General features: G+C 41.2%; 2 protein-coding genes across 2 annotated transcripts in view; one reads left to right on the top strand and one right to left on the bottom strand.

The window, feature by feature from the left end:
* The first annotated feature begins 1,934 nt into the window (after positions 1-1,934).
* LOC128738009 (uncharacterized) lies at positions 1,935-10,116 on the top strand. Its single transcript, XM_053832807.1, has 2 exons — positions 1,935-2,260; positions 9,300-10,116. Exons 1-2 carry the CDS (start codon positions 1,935-1,937, stop codon positions 10,114-10,116), a joined length of 1,143 nt encoding a protein of 380 aa, XP_053688782.1.
* Positions 10,117-19,397: 9,281 nt separating this feature from the next.
* Positions 19,398-23,557, bottom strand: part of LOC128733471 (serine/threonine-protein kinase PAK mbt) — a 33,739-nt gene continuing 29,579 nt past the window's right edge. Inside the window, exons 2-5 of the mRNA XM_053827078.1 lie at positions 21,863-22,577; positions 21,675-21,795; positions 21,331-21,602; positions 19,398-21,249 (exon numbers count right to left, since the gene is read on the bottom strand). Of these exons, the coding sequence (XP_053683053.1) occupies positions 20,770-21,249; positions 21,331-21,602; positions 21,675-21,795; positions 21,863-22,577 (1,588 nt within the window). The 3' untranslated portion in view covers positions 19,398-20,769. The remainder of the gene's footprint in view (positions 21,250-21,330; positions 21,603-21,674; positions 21,796-21,862; positions 22,578-23,557) is intronic.

The raw sequence follows: 23,557 nt of genomic DNA, 5'->3' as shown, positions 1-23,557 counted from the left end.
AGCGGGAGAGATGTTTACCCGTGGTACGCGTATCGCAAATGGGTGGCGAGTGTTCGTTCGGTTCGGTCGGACAAACCATAATGGGAGAGACATTTATCTGGCAATATACGAACGAACCCGTGTTCGAGGATGGAAAATTCGAGTTAGTCAAGAGAAAAGCCTAAACCGCACTATGCGGAACATCCTAGGTGGCAACATACTACCATATATCGGCAGTCGAACAGAAAAAAAATTGTCTGATGGAAAATTTTGCTTTCGTGGTCCAGCACCGTTTTGTTATAAGTGAGATAATTGATTGTCCTTTCAATCGATTGCAGTGAATGATTAAAGTGACATTTTCTAGGTTTTTCTTTCCAATGAGGAAGTGACCGTAGAATATTTTTAGTTGATGAGAGTTTTCCAGTGTCGGTACTGGATGGGCCTATAAAGACCGATAAATTGTAAGGATAATCTGAGTTTCGTGTCGGGATTACGTAGGTGTATTGGATTGCAGTTACATATTCGTCTTCGATCGGTTTGACTGTTGCCATTTTTCGTTCCGTTTTACGCAGAATAAAGTATCGTAGTGCCAATCGACAGGAAAAAATTAATGAACCCGAATGTTTCTGACTAGTGAACGAATGTAGGAATATTACAAATACGGATATACACAAGTGGAATTACGACATAGCAGGTAATAGAAGGACACGGTGCGTCAAATGAGATATAGGAGAGAAATACCGTGGTGCATCGAATTCCGAACACTTTCAGGCCTAGTGACTTCTAAGATGATGCTCATTTTAATGCAAATGCAAACCTTCACATTATTAGTTTTCAAAGGCGGTTGTCTAATGTTTCTTTTTTTTCTCAACGTACAGATTTTCAAGTTAACTTGCAGCTGAATAATCCGAGTAAGAGTGCGTTTTGAAACCGTAAAATCCAATATACAATTCACTGATATACCTACAACAAATGTGTTATGATCTTTAGCTTTTACGAAGCCACTAAAATTTAAACCACAATTTCCAAAAGCAAATCATGATTGCAGACAGAGCCGGCAAACGCAGAAACAAAAAAAAGCTTCACTAAAACATTGAAAATATTTTCCAAATAATGTTTTTCGTGGATATGCTGGAAAAAATTGCTTATCTTTTCCAACAAAAATTTAGGTTCTACTTGGTGTGAAGCACGAGTTATGAATGTTTAAGATAAATTGAAAATTTCTTGCAGTTCAGGGTCAGTTGAAAAGGAATCAGACTTTAGTTTTCTGGAGCTTTTGATTTAAAATCACCTTAATAGCTTAGTGTATTTCGTCATAACTGTATCAAGTATGGTAGTAGCCTACCATTGGAACACGGAAGATTGATGAAAGATGTATCGACGAAAGTTCTTGCTTCAAAACATATTTTGGAATTAGGAAAAGCATGGCATGCATTCTAAAACAACGAAAAGGCTCAATAAAATTACCATAATTGGTGCTCTTATTATTTTCTTCCTTATTTCGCAACGTATTCAGCTTTGTTCGCGTGTTTGCATTTTTTTACGGGTGTCCAACCAATGCATTACATGGCCTCGTCCCAAAACACGACACTTTCCTCCCTTCCCCGAATTAAGTCATCAGTTCTACGAATAAATTTAAAAATAATTTATAATTAGCAAACCTTTCTCATAAGCACAAGCAAACAATGATTGGCAAATTTTGGACAAATTGGTCTTGAACTGTTTCCATCCAATGCATTGAAACTATATGTAGACAAGGCGTCTCCATCGATTCCTAAAAATGGAAAATCTTTCCTGGCTACAAACCTTTTCCCTAGGGGGTATTATTACCCCTAGTGATACGTATTCATTTAAGCGTAAAGTCTTATACATTTTACAGTATTATCAAACACTATTCAATACGAAAAAAAAATAATAACTGCTCCTACTTTTGCCGCTAGAACGATCACACTCAAATGACGTCACCAAAGAACTTCGCAACATTGTCCACCAGCAGCAACAGCAACAGTAACAACGCCACCGGCAGTTCCCTGACCAGCGGTGCCACCAGCAGCAGCACCACCATCAATCAGATCCCGTCCGCGCTGACCGTGTCGAACCGAATCCTACGGTCACCGTCACACGAAAGCTTCTCCACGGACCTGTCGCTGATTTCGATATCGGTCTCGTCAATGACGTCGGAGGCCACGAGCGTGCTTAATCGATCCAGCTGCAGTCTGCTGACGAAAACGATGGAGGATAAACTTGGCAATCTGCTGCTGAAGGATGCCAAGAAAAATCGGTAGGTGGTCCTGAATCTGACAAAATACATACAACAATTGAAGCATGCAGTTGGAGATGAGCTTGCATGTGCTATTTTGGTAGATGGTGCTCATCCACAAGTAAAACTTTAGCTTTTAATTTAACTCATTTGCTTTCTTCTGTGGAAGTTTACTGTAAATGTTTAAACTCATTTGATTTTTGGGGTTAATTTACTCAGAAAATTGGATAATTCGTGAACCAGTAAGGCGTATTTTAGAATAAAAAACTTGAAATAATTTGCAATATTACAGATTAAAAGAATCGCATGCGCTGTTGAACGAAATTTCGTGGTTCTATAAAGTCTATAGCAAAAACTTAAATTCTTGTTTGATATCATATTTTTTTATACTTTCCAGATTTTAATAATCGCATAATCTGAAAAAACTTTTTAAGCAGGCCAAGCACTTGCAAATTTTCTTTTCAGAATTCTTTCGCGCTTTCGCAAATGCTACTTTTATCTTATAACTACTTAAGTACCTACTTAGTTGACCTTACGTCTTATGACAAGGCTTGCGTAACGTAATTCCTCCATCTAATTCGGGTCATGACAGCTGATCTCCAGTTCCGCGGGCACCCAGTGCTCGCCAGATCTCGCTCCACCTGATCTTGCTACTTCGTTCGCTGTGCCCCGCTGCGTCTTGTTCCATCTGGATTTGATGCGGAAACCACTTTTCCAGGACAATTGTCCGGCATTCTGGCAACGTGTCCTGCCCAACGTATCCGTCCAGCTTTAGTCACTTTCTGTACACTAGGCTCGTCGTAGAGACGCGCGGGTTCGTGGTTCATCCTTATCTCCGGTTTTCTTGCACGCCACTGAAGATGGTTCTTAGCACCCGCTGTTCGAGAGCTCCAAATGCTCGCAGATCCTCTTCTAGTAGTGTCCAATTTTTATGCCTGTAGAGGATAACCGGTCTAATTAGCGCATTGCACAATATGTACTTTATACAGAGGCTCGTTATAGACGTATCTTCAACCGAATCTTCTCTTCTTAGCGTTTTAGTCTGGTGTAATGATCTTCAACCGCTTTAAATGTTCTGCCGATAGCATCCACGTCGTCGGCAAAGCAGATTATTTGATTGCATTTATCGAAAATCGTGCTCTGGGTCCAACAGTCCACCAAGTTCTCACACAGCACTGAATCCCATCCATCGTAGCCATGATAAGTTTAGTAAGCTTACCCGGAAAGCCGTTTTCGTCCAGAACTTTCCATAGCTTTTGTCGGTTTACACTATCATATGCGGCATTGAATTCAATGTGACACTTCTGGAGGAACTGCCGCAGGGTGACGATTTGGTCCGTTGTTGACCGGCCCTTATAACTACTGGCCTTATAACTACCCACGAATCTATTGACTATTGGCGAGAGTCGATAAAAAACGACATGGGAAAGCACTTTGTAGGCGGCATTCAGGATAGCTATCACTCAGTAGTTCTCACAATCCGCTTTTCTTGTAGATAGGGCCCCGTCTTTCCACTCTTCCGGTAGTCGTTTCGTCTCCCAAATCTTGACAATCAATTGATGCAAACAGCTGGCCAACTTGTCCGGACCATTTTGATAAGTTCCGCTCCATTCGTGTTGCTTCCACCTTTCGATCAGCGAACGGTCGTCAGTCAAAATACCTCCAACTTTATCTCTGAACATATCGGCCCGATGCACAAAATCGTTGAGTCTTTGATAGAACTTCCGTGTGCCGTGAAAGCGGTACAGCTACTCGAGTTCTTAGCACTCCTTCTTCTGGTGGCACTTTTTCTTCTGGAAAAGTCAGGTTCGCCGTCTCCACTTATGCTTGTATCGCTCCACATTCTGAAGGTTGGCTTTACGCAACATTTGTGCCTGTGCTGCGACCTTCTCATCTAATATCTGCTGGCACTCCTCGCCACGCCATTTGTTACGTCGATTCGGTACCACACGGCCTAGGACACCTAATGGCTGCTTTTACGGCATCTCAACAGTCCTCAAGATGGGCTTCAGCCAGCTTTTAACCTATCAATGTTGTTATATTACTTCTTGTTGACATAGATCCTTCGCACAATGATTTCCCAGATATTCTGCCCTGGATTTCAATTCGGACTGCCAGCTGGCCATCATGCTACTTTAGATTTCTGCGATTTGAACCATACTCCGTTCTCCTTTACGCTGCCGAAGATCCTTCTTAGCACTTGTCTCTCGAAAACTCCAAGCACTTGCAAGTTCTCCTGGAGCATTTTCCACGTTTTAAGGCTTGTTCGCGACAAAATTTGGACACCTCAATTTTGCAATAAAACAAATTTGCTAGAAGTTTAAACCATGAAACAATTTTATATCATTTATGTGTGTATCGTTAATAATAATCAAACAAATCAACATTACTTATTTGTTCTGGATGAAAAATTGGCGAACTTTGGAGTTCACCCATGCCATGAGGGTCAGTGCAGACTTGTTGGCAACCAATTTTGCTGCGTTTGACCAAGATTTTCGAAATTTATCTATAGTTGTTGCTTGTTGTTTGTGCTGGGACAGCTCTCTCTTCACCAAAGCCCAATACCACTCGATGGGGCGTAACTCTGGACAGTTCTGTGAATTCGCCTCCTTCGGTACAATATGGACTTCATTGGCATCATACCATTCCAAAACATCGATGGCGTAGTGACAGGATGCCAAATCAGGTCAAAACAGCGAGGGTACATCATGGCTGTGTAGGAACGGTAACAATCGTTTCTGCAGGCATTCTTCACGGTATATTTCCTTGTTAACCGTTCCCGTAGTGATGAAACTTTTGCTTGCTCAACCACTGCTGCATATGGTCTGCTATACTAAATATTTTTTTTTGGGGAACTTGGCTTTCTTCTGTGTCCTAAAATGCTCTGCAACGCCATTCCGTTTCATGGCAGTGTAAAATGATATACAGTGGACCCCCGTTCGTTTGAACGATTCCTCATGCAAACTAACGGGGTTAGTTTTTAATTTGAACAACTGGCAACTCTACATATGCTGGAACTTGTGTGATCTGGTCGCCCTACTCTTTGTTATTGTTTTGGTGGTTTGATTCAGTTGGAAGCAGCGAGTATTCCATTCTCCGATCGGATTTCTATCATTAACGTTGGGAAAACGCAATGTGAAACAGATTAAACACGCTGGATCAGGACAAACAAATCGCGTTTATGCGCATTGTCTGCATAAGCAAATGATGTCATATTGAGAATGACATTTGAACCATTTTTAATTTGCACGTTGTGCAAACCAACGGGGTGCAAATTAAAAAGTGTTCAGATTAAAAGCGGTCAAACGAACGGGGGTCCACGGTACCAGGAAGCTGTTTAAAGTCTTTTAGGACATACGTTTCATCGTCCATTATAAAGTATGGAAACTTCGTTAAATATTCGCGATAAAGCTTACGAGCGCGTGTTTCGGTCGTCGTATTTTGCTTATCATTACGGTTTGGCACAGTCCTCACCTTCAAAGACTTCATGCCTTGTCGTTGCTTAGAAGTGTGCACGAATGTTGGCGAAATTTTTATTTTACGAGCAATGGTACGTACAGAAAGATCTGGTCTCCTCCGTAATATTTGTTTTACCTTCGCATCCTTGTGGTGGTTCCTCAGATCCGTTTTTGTTCCACTTCCCTTCTTCCTAGCTGCTGTCAAACGAGTATCGAACAAAACACTGGCTTTGAAGGAAATCCAAGCTTTTTAGCAAGTTTTCTTAACGAGAGATCCGGATTTTCAATGCGACCGCACACAATTGCTTTTCGCACCTGCTCTTCTTTCGACGCCATTTTACGCTGAGCGCTTGTAATATAAACAAGTGTTATATTTTCAGAAAGAACAGACATACGTTTACCACTCTGCAAAATATTTCACTCATTATTAATGTATTTCCGAAGCTGTGTGTTTAGGAGTGTCCAAATTTTGTCGCGAACAAGCCTTATGCCTATAGAGAACCGGTCTAATGAGCGTCTGGTACAGGGCTTTGTACGGAGCTTCGTCTGTTCGACCGCAGTTGCTTGTAAAGCTCATAGTAAGCACGACCTTCGCTGGTAATACCTAATACGCCTTCGAATCTTACAACTGATGTCAAAGTTCGCTAACATTAGTGAGCCAAGGTATATGCTCGGTTCATAATACAGCGGTCATAAGATAGATACTTCGTCAGGTTGAAGTCCTTTACTCGACAATCCCCGAAATCCGAACACCACACTGTTCTGTCGGAGTGTAAGTTTTGCATCCATCGTTGACCAGCCTCTAACGAAGCCACCTTGATAAATTCTCCCAAATGACCCAGATGTAGCTGTAAATCAGTATCCCTAATTCTGACAACGAGCCACGGCAAACAAACAAAAAGCCATCTTTTCCAGACACATTTTAATGAGCTCCGTTTCGAACCCACCTTTCCTGATAGATTTATTCTTCTTTATCTGATTGATGGTCTCGTTAACTTCGCCTTCGACTGGTACCACTTCCACGTTTGTCGGACCGCTGGGCGCCATTCAGTTGTTCATCGAAGTGATGCTTCTATATTGCCATTCTTATCTCGACAAATTTCGGCTCGCGCCACAAAGCCTTTGCAGAATGCGTTTACTGAGAACGATGCAGCTGCTCCGAATCTGCATGCTTCTGCCTATATTTTTCCACCTTCTAACTAGTGGGACTGTGCATTTTGCTGTCCGCGCAGCGTTCTCCTCATCCTTCACCATCGTATATTTATCGTTATACCAGTCGTTCCGCTGATTCCGTGACACGTGTTCGATTGGGCTCTCTGCTACACTACTAATGGCTGTTTTGATGATATTCAAACAGTCCTCACGAGGGGCTTCGTCCAGCTGGTCCTCTTCCGGCGGCGCAACTTCAGGTAATGCACGTAATTTATGGTGACGTCAGCCGCAGGAGATTCAACAGAGGCTGGCGTCGGTATCGCATTTGGTCCGAGTTAACGTTAGCACTTCGATAGGACCTGAGAGGATTGGGCAAAATTCCCGAAAGTATCGATAATTGAATATCAATATCAAATCCGCCGCTTTATCGATACCGTCGATATATCGCTCGTGAAGCATCGATATTAGATTTATCGATACTATTTAAGGTGGCATTCTGGGATTAGGAAATGCTACTCAAAAAAGGGATTCATAAAAATTAATCAATAAAAAACATGTTGAGCAAAGAGAGGGCCCCCAAAACACGCACGCAACACATCACTCGCTCCAGTACAACTCTATTTCGGACACGTCGCTTTGTACGGAAAACCGCACCACAGCTGTTCACGCCCGACTGAATCGTATGCTGCCCCGGAATCCACAAAAATATGATGGGTTGTACTTCCGACACATTTAGATGACATGCCGAAGAGTAAAAATTTGATCCGTATTAGCACGGGCCTTCAAAAGCCAACCTGGTACTACCCTACGAACTCTCCAGCCACCGGGGATAGACAACGTAACAAAATCTGTTGGTGACTTTGACTAGCGCTATGCTGCGGTAATTGCAGCAATCTATCCGATCCCCCTTTCTGTAGATGGGACAAACCACACCCTCAATCCACTCATCCGGCAGCTCTCTCCCAAACCCCTGAAACCATCCAGTGATGTGTCGTTGCTGGCGGTTCTTGGCCATTCCTGCAGAGTTCCGCCGGGAGTTGCTCCTTTCCGGTTCTAGCTCTGCTCGATCTCTGTCCCACCTCTGCCACTTTCACCGCTATTATGGCGCGTAAAAAACTGGAAAATCTTTATGCCTTCAACGCCCAATACTACTCTATGTGCTCTCTGGTCAGTTTTGAATTGCTGAAAATCGCATATCGTACGCACTTACTGTTCAATAAGCGTTAAACACGTAAGTGACATTGTTCAAGGTTTTGCATAAGAGTCAATTCCAAGGGGTCGGACACTCAGCACATTGCACAGCACGGTTGCCAGATCGATAAGATTATAACGAATTTAACAAATCTTGCAGTTCGGCACTTGTACCGAAATCGACACAGTTCGGCTCGTTTCAAGTCGTCTAACATAAAAACGGCTGTATCGAGGTCATTTCTAATAAAGTAAATTTGAGAATTAAGCTTAGAAGCTACCCGAAAAGAAAACAGTGCGAGAAAAAATCCTAAAAATTTTGTTTTTTTGAGCATTTCCTGACCTAGTTTTAGTCTATATTTTTTCAGCTGCATATCTCGCTTTATCAGAACAGTATCGGGATGAAATTATCGATTTAGCATAATATCGACGTCGTAAGTATCGATGAAATATATCGAAATATCGGCCTTCGAGTATCGATATCGCGGGTATCGATACGGTATCGCCCAATCCTAGACCTGACGTCAGGGATATCTGAGAAACGCCAGCAGTCGATTAACCCGTGGTCGATCTCTCTTCCATGTGTACTTCTATGGGAGTTTAAGTTGGAAGAAGAAGCGCTACGACATTGAACTTGCGGCTCTTCAAGTACGCATTGGTTTTTTATGATGACGGCTTGCAAGACCTGCGGCATCAGCCCCCCGTTTTACCCAGAGGACCAACCTGTCCTGTCAGCATACGACCTTTATTTCCCTCGACTTTGGTTACCCGATCTCAAGTAAGGTTGCTCATAATCAAGCGATATACCACGAGGAAGTATGAATAGGAGGTGCTGGATAAAGAGCTATGAACCACTGCGGGGTCTATTTCATGCCTGCAGTTGGGCAAGGCACCGATGATATGCATTAGCCAGCCGTTTGTCAGAAAAGTTTTTTTCACTACTTTGCTGAGAACTATAATTTACTCTTCTTCAAACATCTGTAACTGCACTGACATGTTCAAACTGAAACATTTATTCCTTGCAGATGTACTGCAAAAAAAGATATGGCATGACATTTGACAATTTTTGAATAGCACGTACCTAAAATTCAAGAGTATTCTTTGTTGGAGTCGATGCGTAGAAGAGTTTCCGAATACGAATACAGATCAAATACGATGAAGTCAATTTGTGGAACCTAATTGATATTACTGCAGAGGCTTTCAGGCTGCGGCTGCTTCACCGCTCACCTAATTGATTTTAATTTTTTTTTCTCTAATCGTAGATCTTCGACACTAACGGAAAAATGGAGCGAAAGCAACGACCTAATCCGCAACTGTGCCACACTGTCAGCGGCCCTGGGCATTCACAAAAGCTTTAGCACAACCGACATCTATCAGCTGCCATCCGATCAGCACAATCTTGGCGGAAGGCTCTCCACTTCCGAGCTTGCGCTGACCCCGTTCCAGAAGGCCGGCTACCTGTTTGAGCATCCCCGTCTGGATCACACGTCGCGCTCGTACTCCACCTGGGTTGCGGTTGGCGAGCTAGCATCCACCTCGCAACTGCCTTCGCCACACGGTGGGCAATCTTCCAACCAGGTTCCGACGATCTGTAACTCCACTCCGACGCCCAGCTTTACCGTTTCCGATTTGATCAGCTCGGTTAACAAGAAAATTCGCCAGAACTACATCCGACGGCGGCTTTACACCACCTACCGTGCCATAGAAAGACTGTCCCAGAGCGAGTTTAACTTAGATCGCCTGGAAGCGGCTGCTTTTGCCGCAAACAATTTTAGTAATCCCGGTCCTACAGAGCTAGTCGTTCCGACAACGCACGCTTCTGCCTCGCCCATCGGAGGGAAATCGGCCAACATCGACACAAGCCCCATAACGACTAGCTCCGCTAGCCCATCGCCGGATCCGTCGGCGGCTCTTCACTCGAAGAAATCTTCTAGCAAATCCCATCACCCAAAGAAGAATCTAACATTCCTGGATATCGAAAGCGAACGAGGTAAGCCGCTGTCCAAGTACGAACGACACATGCTGATCTTCAACTGGCTGCATACCATTGACGATTCGCCCATCGAGATTGACAATTGATTGGGCTTGGAAAGTGCAGATGCTGTCGCCACCGAGGGCGGCAACGATACGAAAGTACATCGAAATCTTAAAGGATCAGATACAGCAACCGGAACCGCTAGGATCGTGTACTACGAAGCTGACGAGTCGATCAATTAGAGGCGCAAGACGGAGCGAGAGGCGACAAGACGACGTGAGCGTGGCAAACTATGGTTATCAAAATGAAATCTCTATGTTTAACTCATTGCTGTTATGCCGTCTTTATAGTACGTAAGTGAAGCATCCAATGAAACTTGAAAGTATTTCGCAAACGCATACAATAGGATATAGATATTGCGTATATGTAGACGTTATTAGAAAGGCTTAATTGAACAAAAAATTGAACTAACCAAAGCAACAAGCTGTCGACCTATTGTGGCTTCAATTATTTAGCCGAATTTGTAGGTAACTACTTAGATATTGTTTTTGGTAGGATAGGTACCTAAATTAGTATAAAACGTGAGCCAGTCCATTTCAAAAATATTTTAATGGCTTTCTGGTATTTCATTTCCAAAAAAAAATTGTTTCCGAAAAGCATTTGCGAGTAAAAAATTGATATTTGTGAGAAATTATTTCGATTTTTCCTCTGATCCTGTAAATCACTTATAAGGACAAGTTGCCGTTATATGCGAATCACTGTAAACATAATATTGAATGTTCAAGTCTTGTTGAACCTTTCCTGATGAATATATTTACTTACTTCTATGAGACAAACTGGAATTCATCTGAAAATGCTCTTATCTTTACCGTTCACTAAAAGACTGACAAACTGTCTAACTAAAACCATTGAAACCAATAGGTACGGTCAAATTATGAAAACTATTCGACTATTAAATTTTCCGGACACACAAATATTTTCTTCTAGCACACCCCTTAGTCACAGATTAAATATTAATGAAAAAGGCACTAAAAGAATGAAATGGATAATTCACACACACACACCCCTAATTTCACGTCACGTATCATTTGTCAAAAATCTCACACGCCTACTAAGTGTTTAATAAATAAAGATGATATTTTCCGTGTAGAGCTCACAACAAGCTTATTCTGTGCGTGCACCCAAAAGCCAAAATCAGCATTAACCGGCGGTTAATCATCTTTTCACTTCAGACTTTCCAGATGAAAAAAAAATGGCAATTTTACGCTGAGCTCAAGCACTTTCAGCCTGCATATTTTTCCTTAAAAACCAAAAAAAAAAAGAGCATCCAAAGATCCAAACGTCCTAAAACCACAGACTAACTGTGCTTAAACTGTAGCTAGTCATAGAACAATATAGATATTTAAATGAACGAAAATATTCCAATAAATACTTAATGGATTGGAGGCTGTATTTGCTATTTTTATGAACCAAATCAATTGGAAGAAGGAAAAAAAGAAGAAGAAAACACACTAGTTTTACGTACATATTAAATACAAGAAAAAAGTTAATGCGTTATAATCAACCCAACAGATATGCGCTATAGGGCAAAAACTTTGCAACAAATAAGGAAAATACAGCCAAAAGAAAGATTGGACCAGAAATTATTGGCATTCGGAAGAATTAGGTACCTTTGCGTATATTATATATGGTAAAGATCAAAAACATGTGAAATATTTTCTGATGACATAAAATAAGTCGGTCAGTAAATTATTTCCGATTTCGGTGCATTGAAATCTATTGAATCATTGAATCTAAAATTGAAAAAATAATGTCGTTTATTTATTCAACGAATGTCATGAAAATGGAGTCGCAAGGTTATCTACGGATGATTATGTTATATTATCAAATATTTAAATTCAATTTATGAAACGGCGTATGTATGAACGTAAACAAACCGAATGAGGATTCATTTTGCTTTGCTTTTTCAACAACACATAACTATCACTCGATTTATTTACGTTTGCACATATCCTGTTTTGTTGATGTAACCTCGAAATGACCGCCTTATAAACACAATTTGGCGTATTTGATGTAGTTTAACTTATTAAGATGTTTTTATTTTGTTGTTTGAAAGGTAATTAAAAAATAATTGCCAAAAACTGAGGTTCAATTTAGAATGCATTAGATCAGAACACAATTTCAAAACAAACTCCCCTACTTTGAAAACTTACCCAGTACGGTCCACCTCTCTACCAAACATTTGCAAGTTCGATGTACGATGATTGCGAAGTAATTAAAGTGACACTCTAGCAAGCAAATAGGCACAATGCTACACCGGTGATACCTACATAATAAAAATGAATGATGGAGAGTAAGTAAAAAGTAAAACGAAATGCATGTCGCACGCCACGCCGCCGCTGCGAAAGTTTATGCTCGATCGAACGCATGATGGCTGAGCATCAGCATCACAATTTGGAAAATTAAAAAAAATGGTACCTATACGTATATGTATGTGTCCCTGTCGTCTGTGAAGGTGCAAAGTGTAAAATCCGCTATTTTTTGCAGCAGAAAATAGGATATGAAAAATATGTCAAAATAAATTGTTTAATATCTCATACTATCTATTATGATGGCAACTAACAAAAGAAAAAGGTCTAATAAAAAAAAACTATGAGAAACTTGCTTGTTGGTTGTATTTTAGTAGGTTGGAATTATATCACAGAAAAGTAAAGAAGGTCAAGTCATAAATAACCTAGGTGTCCGAAAACTAATAACCGCCGTTACAGAGTTTCTCGTAATACCCATAATTGCTTGAGCTACAGATACAGAAACTGATTGACAACCTGATTGATTAATTCATTCCGCTATGTTAACTACCAGCAATTTAAAAAGGTGCTTGCAGGATTAGGTGTACCACTGCCCAGTTAGCTCCAGGGTACGATGCTTACCTAACAAGCCAGTCGTCGTGTGTTCGAATCTTGACTGGGAGGTGCCGCCACAAAGTTAACGACAAGGTCGTCAGAGTCCATTTATGGCAGTCAGTATGGCACCGAATATCACCCTTCCCTTCCCTTCTTCAGTGTACCAATATGCTCCCAAAGACTCGGGAAACCATCACAAAAATAAATAAAATCAGTTCAACTAACCTGCTAGCCGTAATAAGATCTTGCAACTCAAAGCACTAAACATAGCATTCTATGGGTTCTATTACTTTTTGGGGCACAAATTACACTAAATATTGTGATTTCTGCCCAATTAAAATTCATCACTATATTTTCACTTTTTCGCCGTCGATTTTTCATTAATTTTTTTCGGCCGTTCCATTCGTCACATCACTCGCGAAACTTAACTTCAGGCGCAGAAAACTTTAATTTACCACCCGAACAGTTATTTTTTTTTTGTATGTACTCATCACTGCGACCAGTATAGTTAGATCTATTGTGATATCGCCCGGGTGTTTTGCTGTATGACCTGCACTGCTTTTATTTGCTATAATCGCTATTGAGTGAGCGATATGCTTATTGAATTTCATGCGTGCTTGTGTGTAATTGGGTTTTACCCTTCTTTCAATGCTTTCTCTACTTTACCCACCTTGTTCCACATGATAGCGCTGTCCCCAATTATAGCCATCCCTGGCACTGCACACCAGTGCATTTAACTATAAGGGTCTCATTTTGCACTGTCAATAGGCCTTATCGGGATAACATAGAATGCAACATTAAGGAAGGGTAAATGAGGGGCCTGAGAATAAACCCATGCTAAAAGTCACTTTGAACATCGAATGGCTTGATTCTACTAAGATTCGAACCCACGACCATTCGCTTGCCAAAGCAGACTCGGTAACCTTGCGGCTACAGCGCCCCTCAACAGTTATTTAGTAAGATATTATAATGATTTTGCCCAAACTGCTCACTTGAATTGATAGGAAAAATTTCACTTCGTATCGATTACAATTCCAAATCCACGACCGTCGTTGTTGTACGTTGCCAAGGGAACGGACGTTTATATGGAGTGATGCCAACGTAAATAGTTGAGCATGAAATTGACCAATTATTTTCGCTATTAAATTAAAGGTCGTAGAGTGTCGATAATATGCTTATAAAATTCACTGATAATAAAATTCACCGTAAACAACATTTTATGTGGTAGAATAACCACATTGGGATTTGAAAAATCCCAATTCCAATTCTAATGAAACAGAGACTAGGGTCTTTTTCTAATTCCCGTCGTAATAAGGAAAGCCATTCTAATTTTCATCATTTGCTGGATGGATTTAGTGAATACTCCAAAAGTTCTTGTACTGATTTGACTAAAACACACATATTTTTAATAATTTGTGTTGGATAGGACGGGAATAGGCAATTACGCCGATGTAGCAAAATACCCTACTTGATTACATTATTAGTTTCAACGAAGCGTTCAAACGTCTTCTTCTTCTTCAGCAGCATAGAGCCGGGGTGGCTCGTGCTGTTTCAAGCACTCGTCTCCATTCAACTCGGTCTTGGGCCACTCGTCGCCAATTTCCTAGTCGTCTCAGAAGTCGCAAATCGCTCTCGACCTGGTCGAGCCATCGTGCACGTTGGGCCCCCCTGTTCTTGGTGCCGGTGGGGTTGTTGAAGAGGACTATTTTCGTCGCACAGTCGTCCGGCATCCTTACGACGTGTCCAGCCCACCGTAGCCTGCTAACTTTCGCTAGATGTACGATGGCAGTCTCCCCAAGCAGTGCCTGTAGCTCGTGATTCATACGCCTCCGCCACTCTCCGCTTTCAGTCTGTACTCCACCAAATATCGTCCGCAGCATTTTCCGCTCAAACACGGCAAGGGCGCGTATGTCCTCCGTAAGCAGCGTCACGGCTTCAAGTCCATAAAGAACTACCGGTCTAATAATGGTTTTGTACATTGTTAGCTTCGTGCGGCGGCGTATGCTTCCTGATCGTAGCGTTTTACGAAGGGCTAAGTAGACCCGATTTCTCGCTTGGATGCGCCGCTGGATCTCCTTACTAGTGTTGTTGTCCGCGGTCACCAGCGATCCCAAATACACGAACTCTTCTACCACTTCTAGTTCGTCGCCGTCAACGGTTACCGTCCGTGGGAGGCGCACATTTGTTTCCTTTGAGCCTCTTCCTTTCATGTATTTGGTCTTCGACGCATTTATTTTTAGCCCAATTCTCATAGACTCCGCTTTCAGACTGGCGTAGATTGCCTCCGCCGTCGCAAAGTTCCTGGCAATGATATCGAAGTCATCTGCAAAGCCTAGAAGTTGGCTACTCTTGGTAAAAATCGTGCCTCTCGTTTCGATGCCCGCTCGTCGGATCACCCCCTCAAGAGCGATGTTGAACAGCATGCAGGATAGACCGTCACCTTGTCTCAACCCTCGTCGCGTCTCGAAGGGACTCGAGAGTGTCCCAGAGATGCGTACAAAACACATCACTCGATCCAATGTAGCTCTGATCAGTCGCGTCAGTTTGTCCGGAAAACCGTATTCGTGCATTATCTGCCATAGCTTGTCTCGATCGACTGTATCGTATGCTGCTTTGAAATCAATAAAGATGTGATGCGTGGGCACGTTGTACTTTCGACATTTCTGCAAGATCTGTCGGATAGTAAAAATTTGGTCCGTAGTTGCGCGAGCCCCCATGAAACCCGCCTGATAATTCCCTACGAAACCTTGTGCTATCGGTGACAGCCGGCGTAACAGGATCTGGGAGAGTACCTTGTAGGCGGCATTTATCAGCGTAATACCGCGATAGTTGCAGCAGTCTAGCCGATCACCCTTTTTGTAGATGGGACAAACCACTCCTTCCATCCATTCCTCCGGTAGCTTTTCCTCCTCCCAAATCCTCGAAATAACCCAGTGTAGAGCCTTTGCTAGCGTTTCTCCGCCATGTTTATAAAGCTCTGCCGGTAGGCGGTCCTTCCCAGCGGCTTTATTGGTCTTCAGCAACCTGATTTCTCGTTTGACTTCTTGGAGATCAGGTGCTAGGACATCACTATCTTCCATGGGCGCTCCTAGGTTAATTTCCGTTCCGCCTCCTTCTGCGACTTCGCCATTCAGCGTTCAAACGTATAGTACGTGAATTTTGCCGGTTATGTCGGAAAATTAATGATGAAAGTCGCATAATGCTCGTAAAACACCAACAAGGGTAATAAGAAAAATCGGTGTAAGAAGACGCAATGCACATATATAAGGTTCTGAAGTAGATCCACTCTTACACAGGTAATTTTTTGAACGATTTCCTTCCGAAACTTCTAGTCTGACTCACTACAACAAGTGCTCTATAATTATCCCTCCCAAGAGTCAAACCTCTGGAAACCTACTGCTTCCAGGAGACTTGGACAAGCTCGTCATCTCTAATCATGTGCTTGGTAGCCGTTTCCTGTATACTTGGTAACTCTAAGGTGATGTTTCAAAATAAGTTTAATAAATCATCCACCAAACGGCCTCTTTAAGAGCCACACAATAATCGTTGAAGATGTCTTAGAAATAATTTTCTTTTCACTAAAATTAACTTATTAAGTTACAAAGGTATCACGGAAACTAATTAAAATTGTTAATTTACGGTTATGCCTAATTTAGAAACCAGTTTTCAGTTATTCAATTCGAGTATCGTTTGGTACATATTTTTTGAAACTTTTTTCAATACAATTGTTATGTTTTGTAAAACAAATTCAGCAAAACATTTTCATTATAAAAAAACATACCATCAAGCGAGAATTAGTTAAATCGACTGTTTTATTCTAAATTAATTTTGAATGTGCTGAGCCCCTTACTCAAAATATCTATTAGTTTCTGTATTTTATTTCAATGCAAAGACAATTTTTTGAACGATTGATAAGTATTTCTAGAAGTCTTTTAGAAACTTAGTGAGTTATGAGCGTATAAAGCATATCCACTTTTCGTTCAATAATCATTTATTTTTCGTATCATAAAGTCCACCCCAAGAACGTAGTAAAATTATATTCATAAATAACAGCTTTGCGTAGTCTTACGTCACCAGGCAGTAGGGTCTCTGATGCAACCTTCCACTTTTTTTTATAGGATTATCATGAAATAATGAATATCTTCAAGGAGCCGCTTTTGGAATGGAATTTAGCTCTAGTGTCTTTGACAACTATGTCAAAAGTATACCTATCGAGCTAAAAATTGTCTTGTATCGAGTTGTCTTATATGGAGTACGATTCAACGTTGCTTGAATTAGTGTTGTCAGCTTTCCTGAGAAACCTGTTTTCGTCCATTGTTTTTCACGGTCGATATTATCATATGCGGTCTTAAAATTGATGAAAACGTGGTGCGTCGTGACTTGGTATATTAGCCACATCTACTGCGACACGATTATTTGGTTTACTATCGTACTATCGCCAGCGCGCAAAATCAGTTTGATAATTTCCCACAAATATAATTGCAACGCAAACGACAGTGACAAACGACGAAAGATTATCTGAGAAAGTACTTTGTACTTTGACCTCCTTTCCAACTTGTCGTGTTGTTCATACATTCAGCGTTCATACATCTAGTAAACCTATCTAGTATCTAAATTGTTACCTAGCGGGTTTGGAAAATTTCATTAAAAATGGGGGTAATTTTTTCAAAAAAAAAGTTGTTTTTTCATCAAAAATCGCCAATTGAGCGCTCGTAAAAAATTGAGAAATTGCAATATCAAAAAAACGGCTACATAATAATGTAGGCAATTCATTTTTACATGCTGGAAAAAAAATTCAGCAAAATCGGACTACTAGATTTTACGAAACATAATGATTTCGAGAAAAACGCGTTTAAAGTTTCGCACTTCCCTTGAGGTGACCCCACAGTTTTCGCTGTAACTTATTAACGAAATCAAATATAGGTATATCAGAAAATTCGTTTGGCAAAAAGTCAAATTCGATTTTTTCGACCTTCCAGAGTAGGGTTCCCCCTTAAATTACACGTGAAATTGGACTTAAAATCGGACATTAAATTGGACTTAAAATTTAACTGAAATTGAATTTGTAATAGAAGCTGAAATTGGAATTAAACTAGACACAGAATTAGACATAAAATGGATCATTAGACATGAAATCGTACTTAAATTTGGCTTTGAAATTAAACTTGAAATTTGATTTGAAATTCGACTTGCAATTGGTTATGAAATTGAACCGCAATGGGAGCCGGCTATTCATACATGCGGAAAACCACATTTTCATTGCTTACGGGACCATGACCCAAAAAATTTCCTTGAACGAATGTCTGACAAAACGTCTGCTGCCTTTCCTAAAGCAACACAATCGTTGTGTCCAATTTTAACCGAATTTGGCATCACGATCTGGCCGTCAACGAGAACCTGTCAACATATCAGACCTGAGCCATCCTAAGCGGAAACCACCCTGGTTAAATTCATGGCTTCGTCATTTAAAACGTAAGAGATCTGCAGCCCCGTCGAAGTAGAGTTTGTTAGAGCCAGTCGTCGATACAGAACCCATAACCGTCATCTTTACTCGAGATATGTGGTTGAAATCCTTTCTTGAAAAGCATTGTGTTTCTGTGATACTGAAAATCACTGAGTCTTGCGACTTCCGGAGAACCTCAGGCGTTCCTCAGGGCAGCAACGTCGGACACTTGCTATTTTCCATATCAGCGTTGGCAAGTGCTCCGTAAACAGTTACAGCTGAAAAAAGGCTCATATCTAATACGGTTATTCCATAAACAGCCAGAATATTGAACGCGTAACGGCCGTCAAGGATCTTGGTGATCTATTGGATATCGAATTTACATTTCAGGACCACTACAGCAGTATCATTTCCAACAAGAGCAATAAACAAGAACCTGGGATTCATAATGAGAGTTACGAAACGGTTTCATGATCCATACTGCCTGAGAGCTTTGTATTATTTGTTGTTAAACCAGCATCGTACCGATATCGCCCTCGAAACCAACCGGACGATCAATATATGGATTGCTTGGAGTGTCACATATGACCTGCATATAAGTAACGCCATCACTTCAACTATAATACTTTCCGAGGCATAACTTTCCCCGATCCTCTCCCGCGTCCTGTTCCACAAGATACAGCCATTGTTGGGCTCTTTTATCGGTGTATTTTCTGGAGCAAATACTCGAGAAATTTCAAGAATTCAACTTGCGAATGCATCATCTGTCTACAGGCTTCGAGACGGAGTATAATTCAGTCAAGTGAAATCAACTGTGGCAGATTACACTTAACCATCTCTATCTCAAGGGTGTTTGGGTGGTTTACAGTTTTTGATTATCTGAAAGGCTATTAATAAGTCATTTATCAGGCGCAGCTGTTTGTACAGCTTGTAACATCACGAAGGTTCATAGAATAGTCCAACGCTTTACGGAGCGATTGTCATCGTTCAAATCCAACTGCTAGCTTCAGCACGTAACTCATTCCACTGATTTAACTAGGCACTATCTTTATTTAAAATCTTTCGAGATTTACACAATGATAACATATAGCGTACAATAGCCTTAAGTAGTATCTATATATTTACTCAGCTTAAGTATAATGTTCACTTTTGTTTTTACACCGCTAAAATACGTTATGATATATATATGAATAAAATATGCTTCTTCTCGTTACAATAGCTGCATGATTAACCGTTAAAATATCCTACCATCAGTAAAATAAATTCATTCGCTGCCATGTTTATTATCCTGTAGGTATGTATAGTTTAAGACCTCACAATTTGACTAATCTACTGTTTCAGTTGCTCATCGATTTCCAATGTCAGTCAGTCCTTATCGTTGCTTGTTTGAGTGGAGAGAGTACTTTTACGGAATGAAAGGAGTAGTTTCCATTTTTTTTGGAGGTACATTTTTAGATTGTTTCAGGGAACAAAATAAATACTAAAGGCAAGACGGATTTTTTTCTTTTCGAGTTGTCAGTTATTCCAGAATGGCAGGCATGCGACTTAAATAGTAACATATAACCATAAATTAAACGTAAAGTTTGATTAGTTAAACTAAACAATACTTATACTCTTTACGGTTTTAAAACAAAATAACGTTTCAAATGATTATATGTCTTATACATTAAAACAAATAAATGGCAAATGTATATTTTGCCCGCTGTATATCTGATATTCTCGCGATAAATGCGCTTCCTACCTACCTACTTGCCGTGGGAGGAAGTTTGCTTAAGTGTCATCAAAGTAGTAGAAATACTGTCGGAATGTTTCGTTAACAGCCGCACGATGTGGGAGAAGTACATCAACTGACTGCCGTTTCGTTGTGAGATTTCTGAAGTTATTGGTAAGGAGTACTATCAAACACTTTAAGAAGGTCTACCGGGCATTTGGCATTGTTGGTATCATCGTGGAGCCACGATGACTTATATTTCAAGTAGACTGCATTGATCTATTTCTTGCCACATGATGTAGACTCTTCTCATTGTGCTATTATTATTGCTATAAATTTTATAGGAAAATGAGGGCGTTGTAATTTTTCTAACTTTTCGTTACACCATTAACATTAATAATATTTTCTTACAGAAAATTATTGTATATGTGTATAGTAAGGCAAAAGTACTTTTATCTAATAAGTAATCACTTTAACGATTCATAGTATAAACAGTTGAAAAAATTAAAACAGACGTCAGATTGACAATGAATACTTTTGTAAAAATAATAAAAAAAATTGTAAAAAAATTTCAACCAGACGTGCAAAACTGAACAGAAATATAAAAAAGATTTCTATAGTTCAAATCATCATCTTTCCTATGTACAATCATAAGGTCACTTTTCAACTGTATAGCATTTTTACCTGAAACCAATCGCTTCTAGCAATTACCATGTCTAGCTCCGCGCATCAACGGTACCAGCAGCGACGGAGGTCCCGCCTGCCGAAGGAAGGGATGAGCCAGCAGCTCGGCAGCCGTAGCACGCTGCACCGGATCCCTAACCAACATACGGTCGAGGAAGTTCTGCAACCGACTGGACACCTTGTGAGAGTTCTTCAACTTGGGTGGTGGCATATCACGGATCCTCCGCATGGCCTGTAGCGGCGGTTCGTTGAAAAACGGTGGTTCGCCGTCGATCATTTCTATTACCATTATGCCGAGCGACCAGATGTCCACTTCGGGACCGTATGGCAGCCGAGAAATCACTTCCGGGGACATCCAGTAGGGTGTTCCCACCAGCGATTTCCGTTTTGGCAATTCTTGTGATACTTGAGCACAGAACCCAAAATCGGACAGCTTCACGCGACCGTCCGAAGCCAGAAGAATCGAGTCGGATTTAATATCTCGATGGATTACACCCTTTTTTGAATGAAATAAACAAACACACCGGTAAATTAATACGCAAATTCCTTACAGAGCGACCGCAATTTCGTGACGTACCTGTGAATGTAGATATGACAGCGCCTTCAGACACTGCTTGCAAACGGTCGCAATTTGCTCTTCATCCATACGCGAGTGGGTGACGATGTCGGTCAAAGCACCACCCTCCAAATATTCCATCACAACCCACAATTCATCGTTCACCAAAAAGCTGCTGTAAGTTTCCACAATGTTCGGATGATGGTAGTCTCTCATAATGACGACCTCGTTGAACAGCAGCTCCCGTCTTTGCTGCTTCCTCAGATCCATCTTTTTAACCGCCACTTGACGTCCTACGCGAAAAAAAATTAAACGTTAGTCGAACATTCCAGCCATTACCGCCCCCCATCGACGAATTTACATACCCGTTGATTTGTCCGTTGCAATGCAAACCGTCCCGGTAGAACCTTCGCCGATTTTTGTAAAATTCTGTAAATTCTCCCGCGGATCACCAGCGGAAACAACCATCTGCAAGGCCGCTCGAAACTAAAAAAGAAACAATAATTTATCAGTCCTAAACCACAGACTAATATTGCTTCTAAAATATAATAACCTGTTCGTGAGTCAATCTCTGTTCCGATTTGTTACCCGATCCGGAGCTGCCGCCCTGCTGGCTGGCGTTTCCAGTTTGCACGGACGAGGTCGTACTGTGTGCAACCGAAACGTTGCCCCCGCTGGAGCTGGAGGCACGCGAGTTGGCCTTTGTACTGGGATTGTTATTGTTGAGATTATTTACACTTTGATCAATGGACGATCCTGTTATGGACGCTGGCGATGGCATCTTGTGGTGCATGCTAGATGGGTGGTGCTGGTTTGGATAGTGACCCGGTCCATTCAGCATACCACCACCTGGTGCAGTTTGCTGCTGCTGCTGCTGTTGTTGCTGTTGCTGTTGCTGCGGATGATGGTGTGTTAGAAGCTGTTGCTGCTGGGTACCACCAGCCCCGGCGAATTGGTTCGGATGATGGTGATGATAATGAGTGGCAGCAGTTTGTCCGGGGCCTAATTCCAGCGGTTGGGTAGCCATACCCGGCGGCATTTGTCCGTGCATATTCTGGTGGTGATGGTTGGGGTGAGTCGAAACACCACCGGCAGCAGCCGTGGCAGCAGCAGAATTGCTAAAGTTTGGTTTGCTGAGCAATGGTGGCGGACCCGCACCATGCTGCGGCTGCTGGTGCCCCTGGATCGATCCAGGACATTGACCGGGGTAGGGTTGCTGCGAAAACCGAAGCACACTTTCCGACCCAGTAGGCGATGATTTTTGCGACCTACAAAGATACAAGCGGTAAAGCTTTAATACATCTGAAAACGACATCTCGTCGCTTGAAACCATGGATACCAAAAAATATTAGATCAAATGACTCGAGTATGAAAACTTTTATCATAATTTCAAGAACTTCTGACGAAGTAGATTTAAATAATAAGTATTACTGTTAAATGTGGAAATCATTTGTTCGCAAACTAGAAATATTAATCAGTTTTATAAAAAACAACCCAAGACAAACCATTATCAAAAAAGCCTCCAATTTTATCTATAAAGGCTGCTATTAAAAATTTAAGCGCGGCGTGCAATCAGAAGCTGTTTTATCGCTGTCAGAAGATATTTTTTCTAATATTTTAAAACGTTTTAAATTGCTGACTGTTTCAACTGCCTGAACGTTAATTAATAAAAAACAAAGTTTTTAAACTGAATTGTAAAAACATATAATGAAACCTGGACCAACAATTAAAAGAGTTTTTTCTTGGATCTTTGGAGATGGGCAATTTTACGAAAAAAAAGTGTTTTCTAAGCATCATCAAGATTGGAGATATATCAGAAGGAGACGGAAAGGAAATTAACCTAGGAAAGAATACAAACGAAAACAGTGTGTCGGTTCCCGATCTGGAAGATATCCGGCGAAAAATCGGTCAGCTGAAGAATAATAGAGCTGCCGGAAAGGACAGACTCCCGGCAGAATACTACAAAAATAATCAAGACCCGCTATAGTAACGGCACTGCATTGGATAATTTCAAGAATTTGTGAGGAGTTCCAACTAATTTGCAAAATAATAATGTTGTAGTCAGATATAAAAATTTGTTGGAATCGTATGGTTATGTGTGTACAAATACATTCCCGACGCGGCCAGTAAGTAATAATATTCTGGATCATTTTATTTGTCCTATCGATCTCACCGCAAAACCACAAACTATACAGACAACACGCGAACGATTTTTCCAGGTACCAGAAGGGACGTGAGAAAGTCACTC

This window comes from Sabethes cyaneus, chromosome 2 (genome assembly GCF_943734655.1).
Source record: "Sabethes cyaneus chromosome 2, idSabCyanKW18_F2, whole genome shotgun sequence".
Classification (NCBI taxonomy): Eukaryota; Metazoa; Arthropoda; class Insecta; order Diptera; family Culicidae; genus Sabethes; species Sabethes cyaneus.
This window is presented reverse-complemented; position numbering and strand designations above follow the sequence as displayed.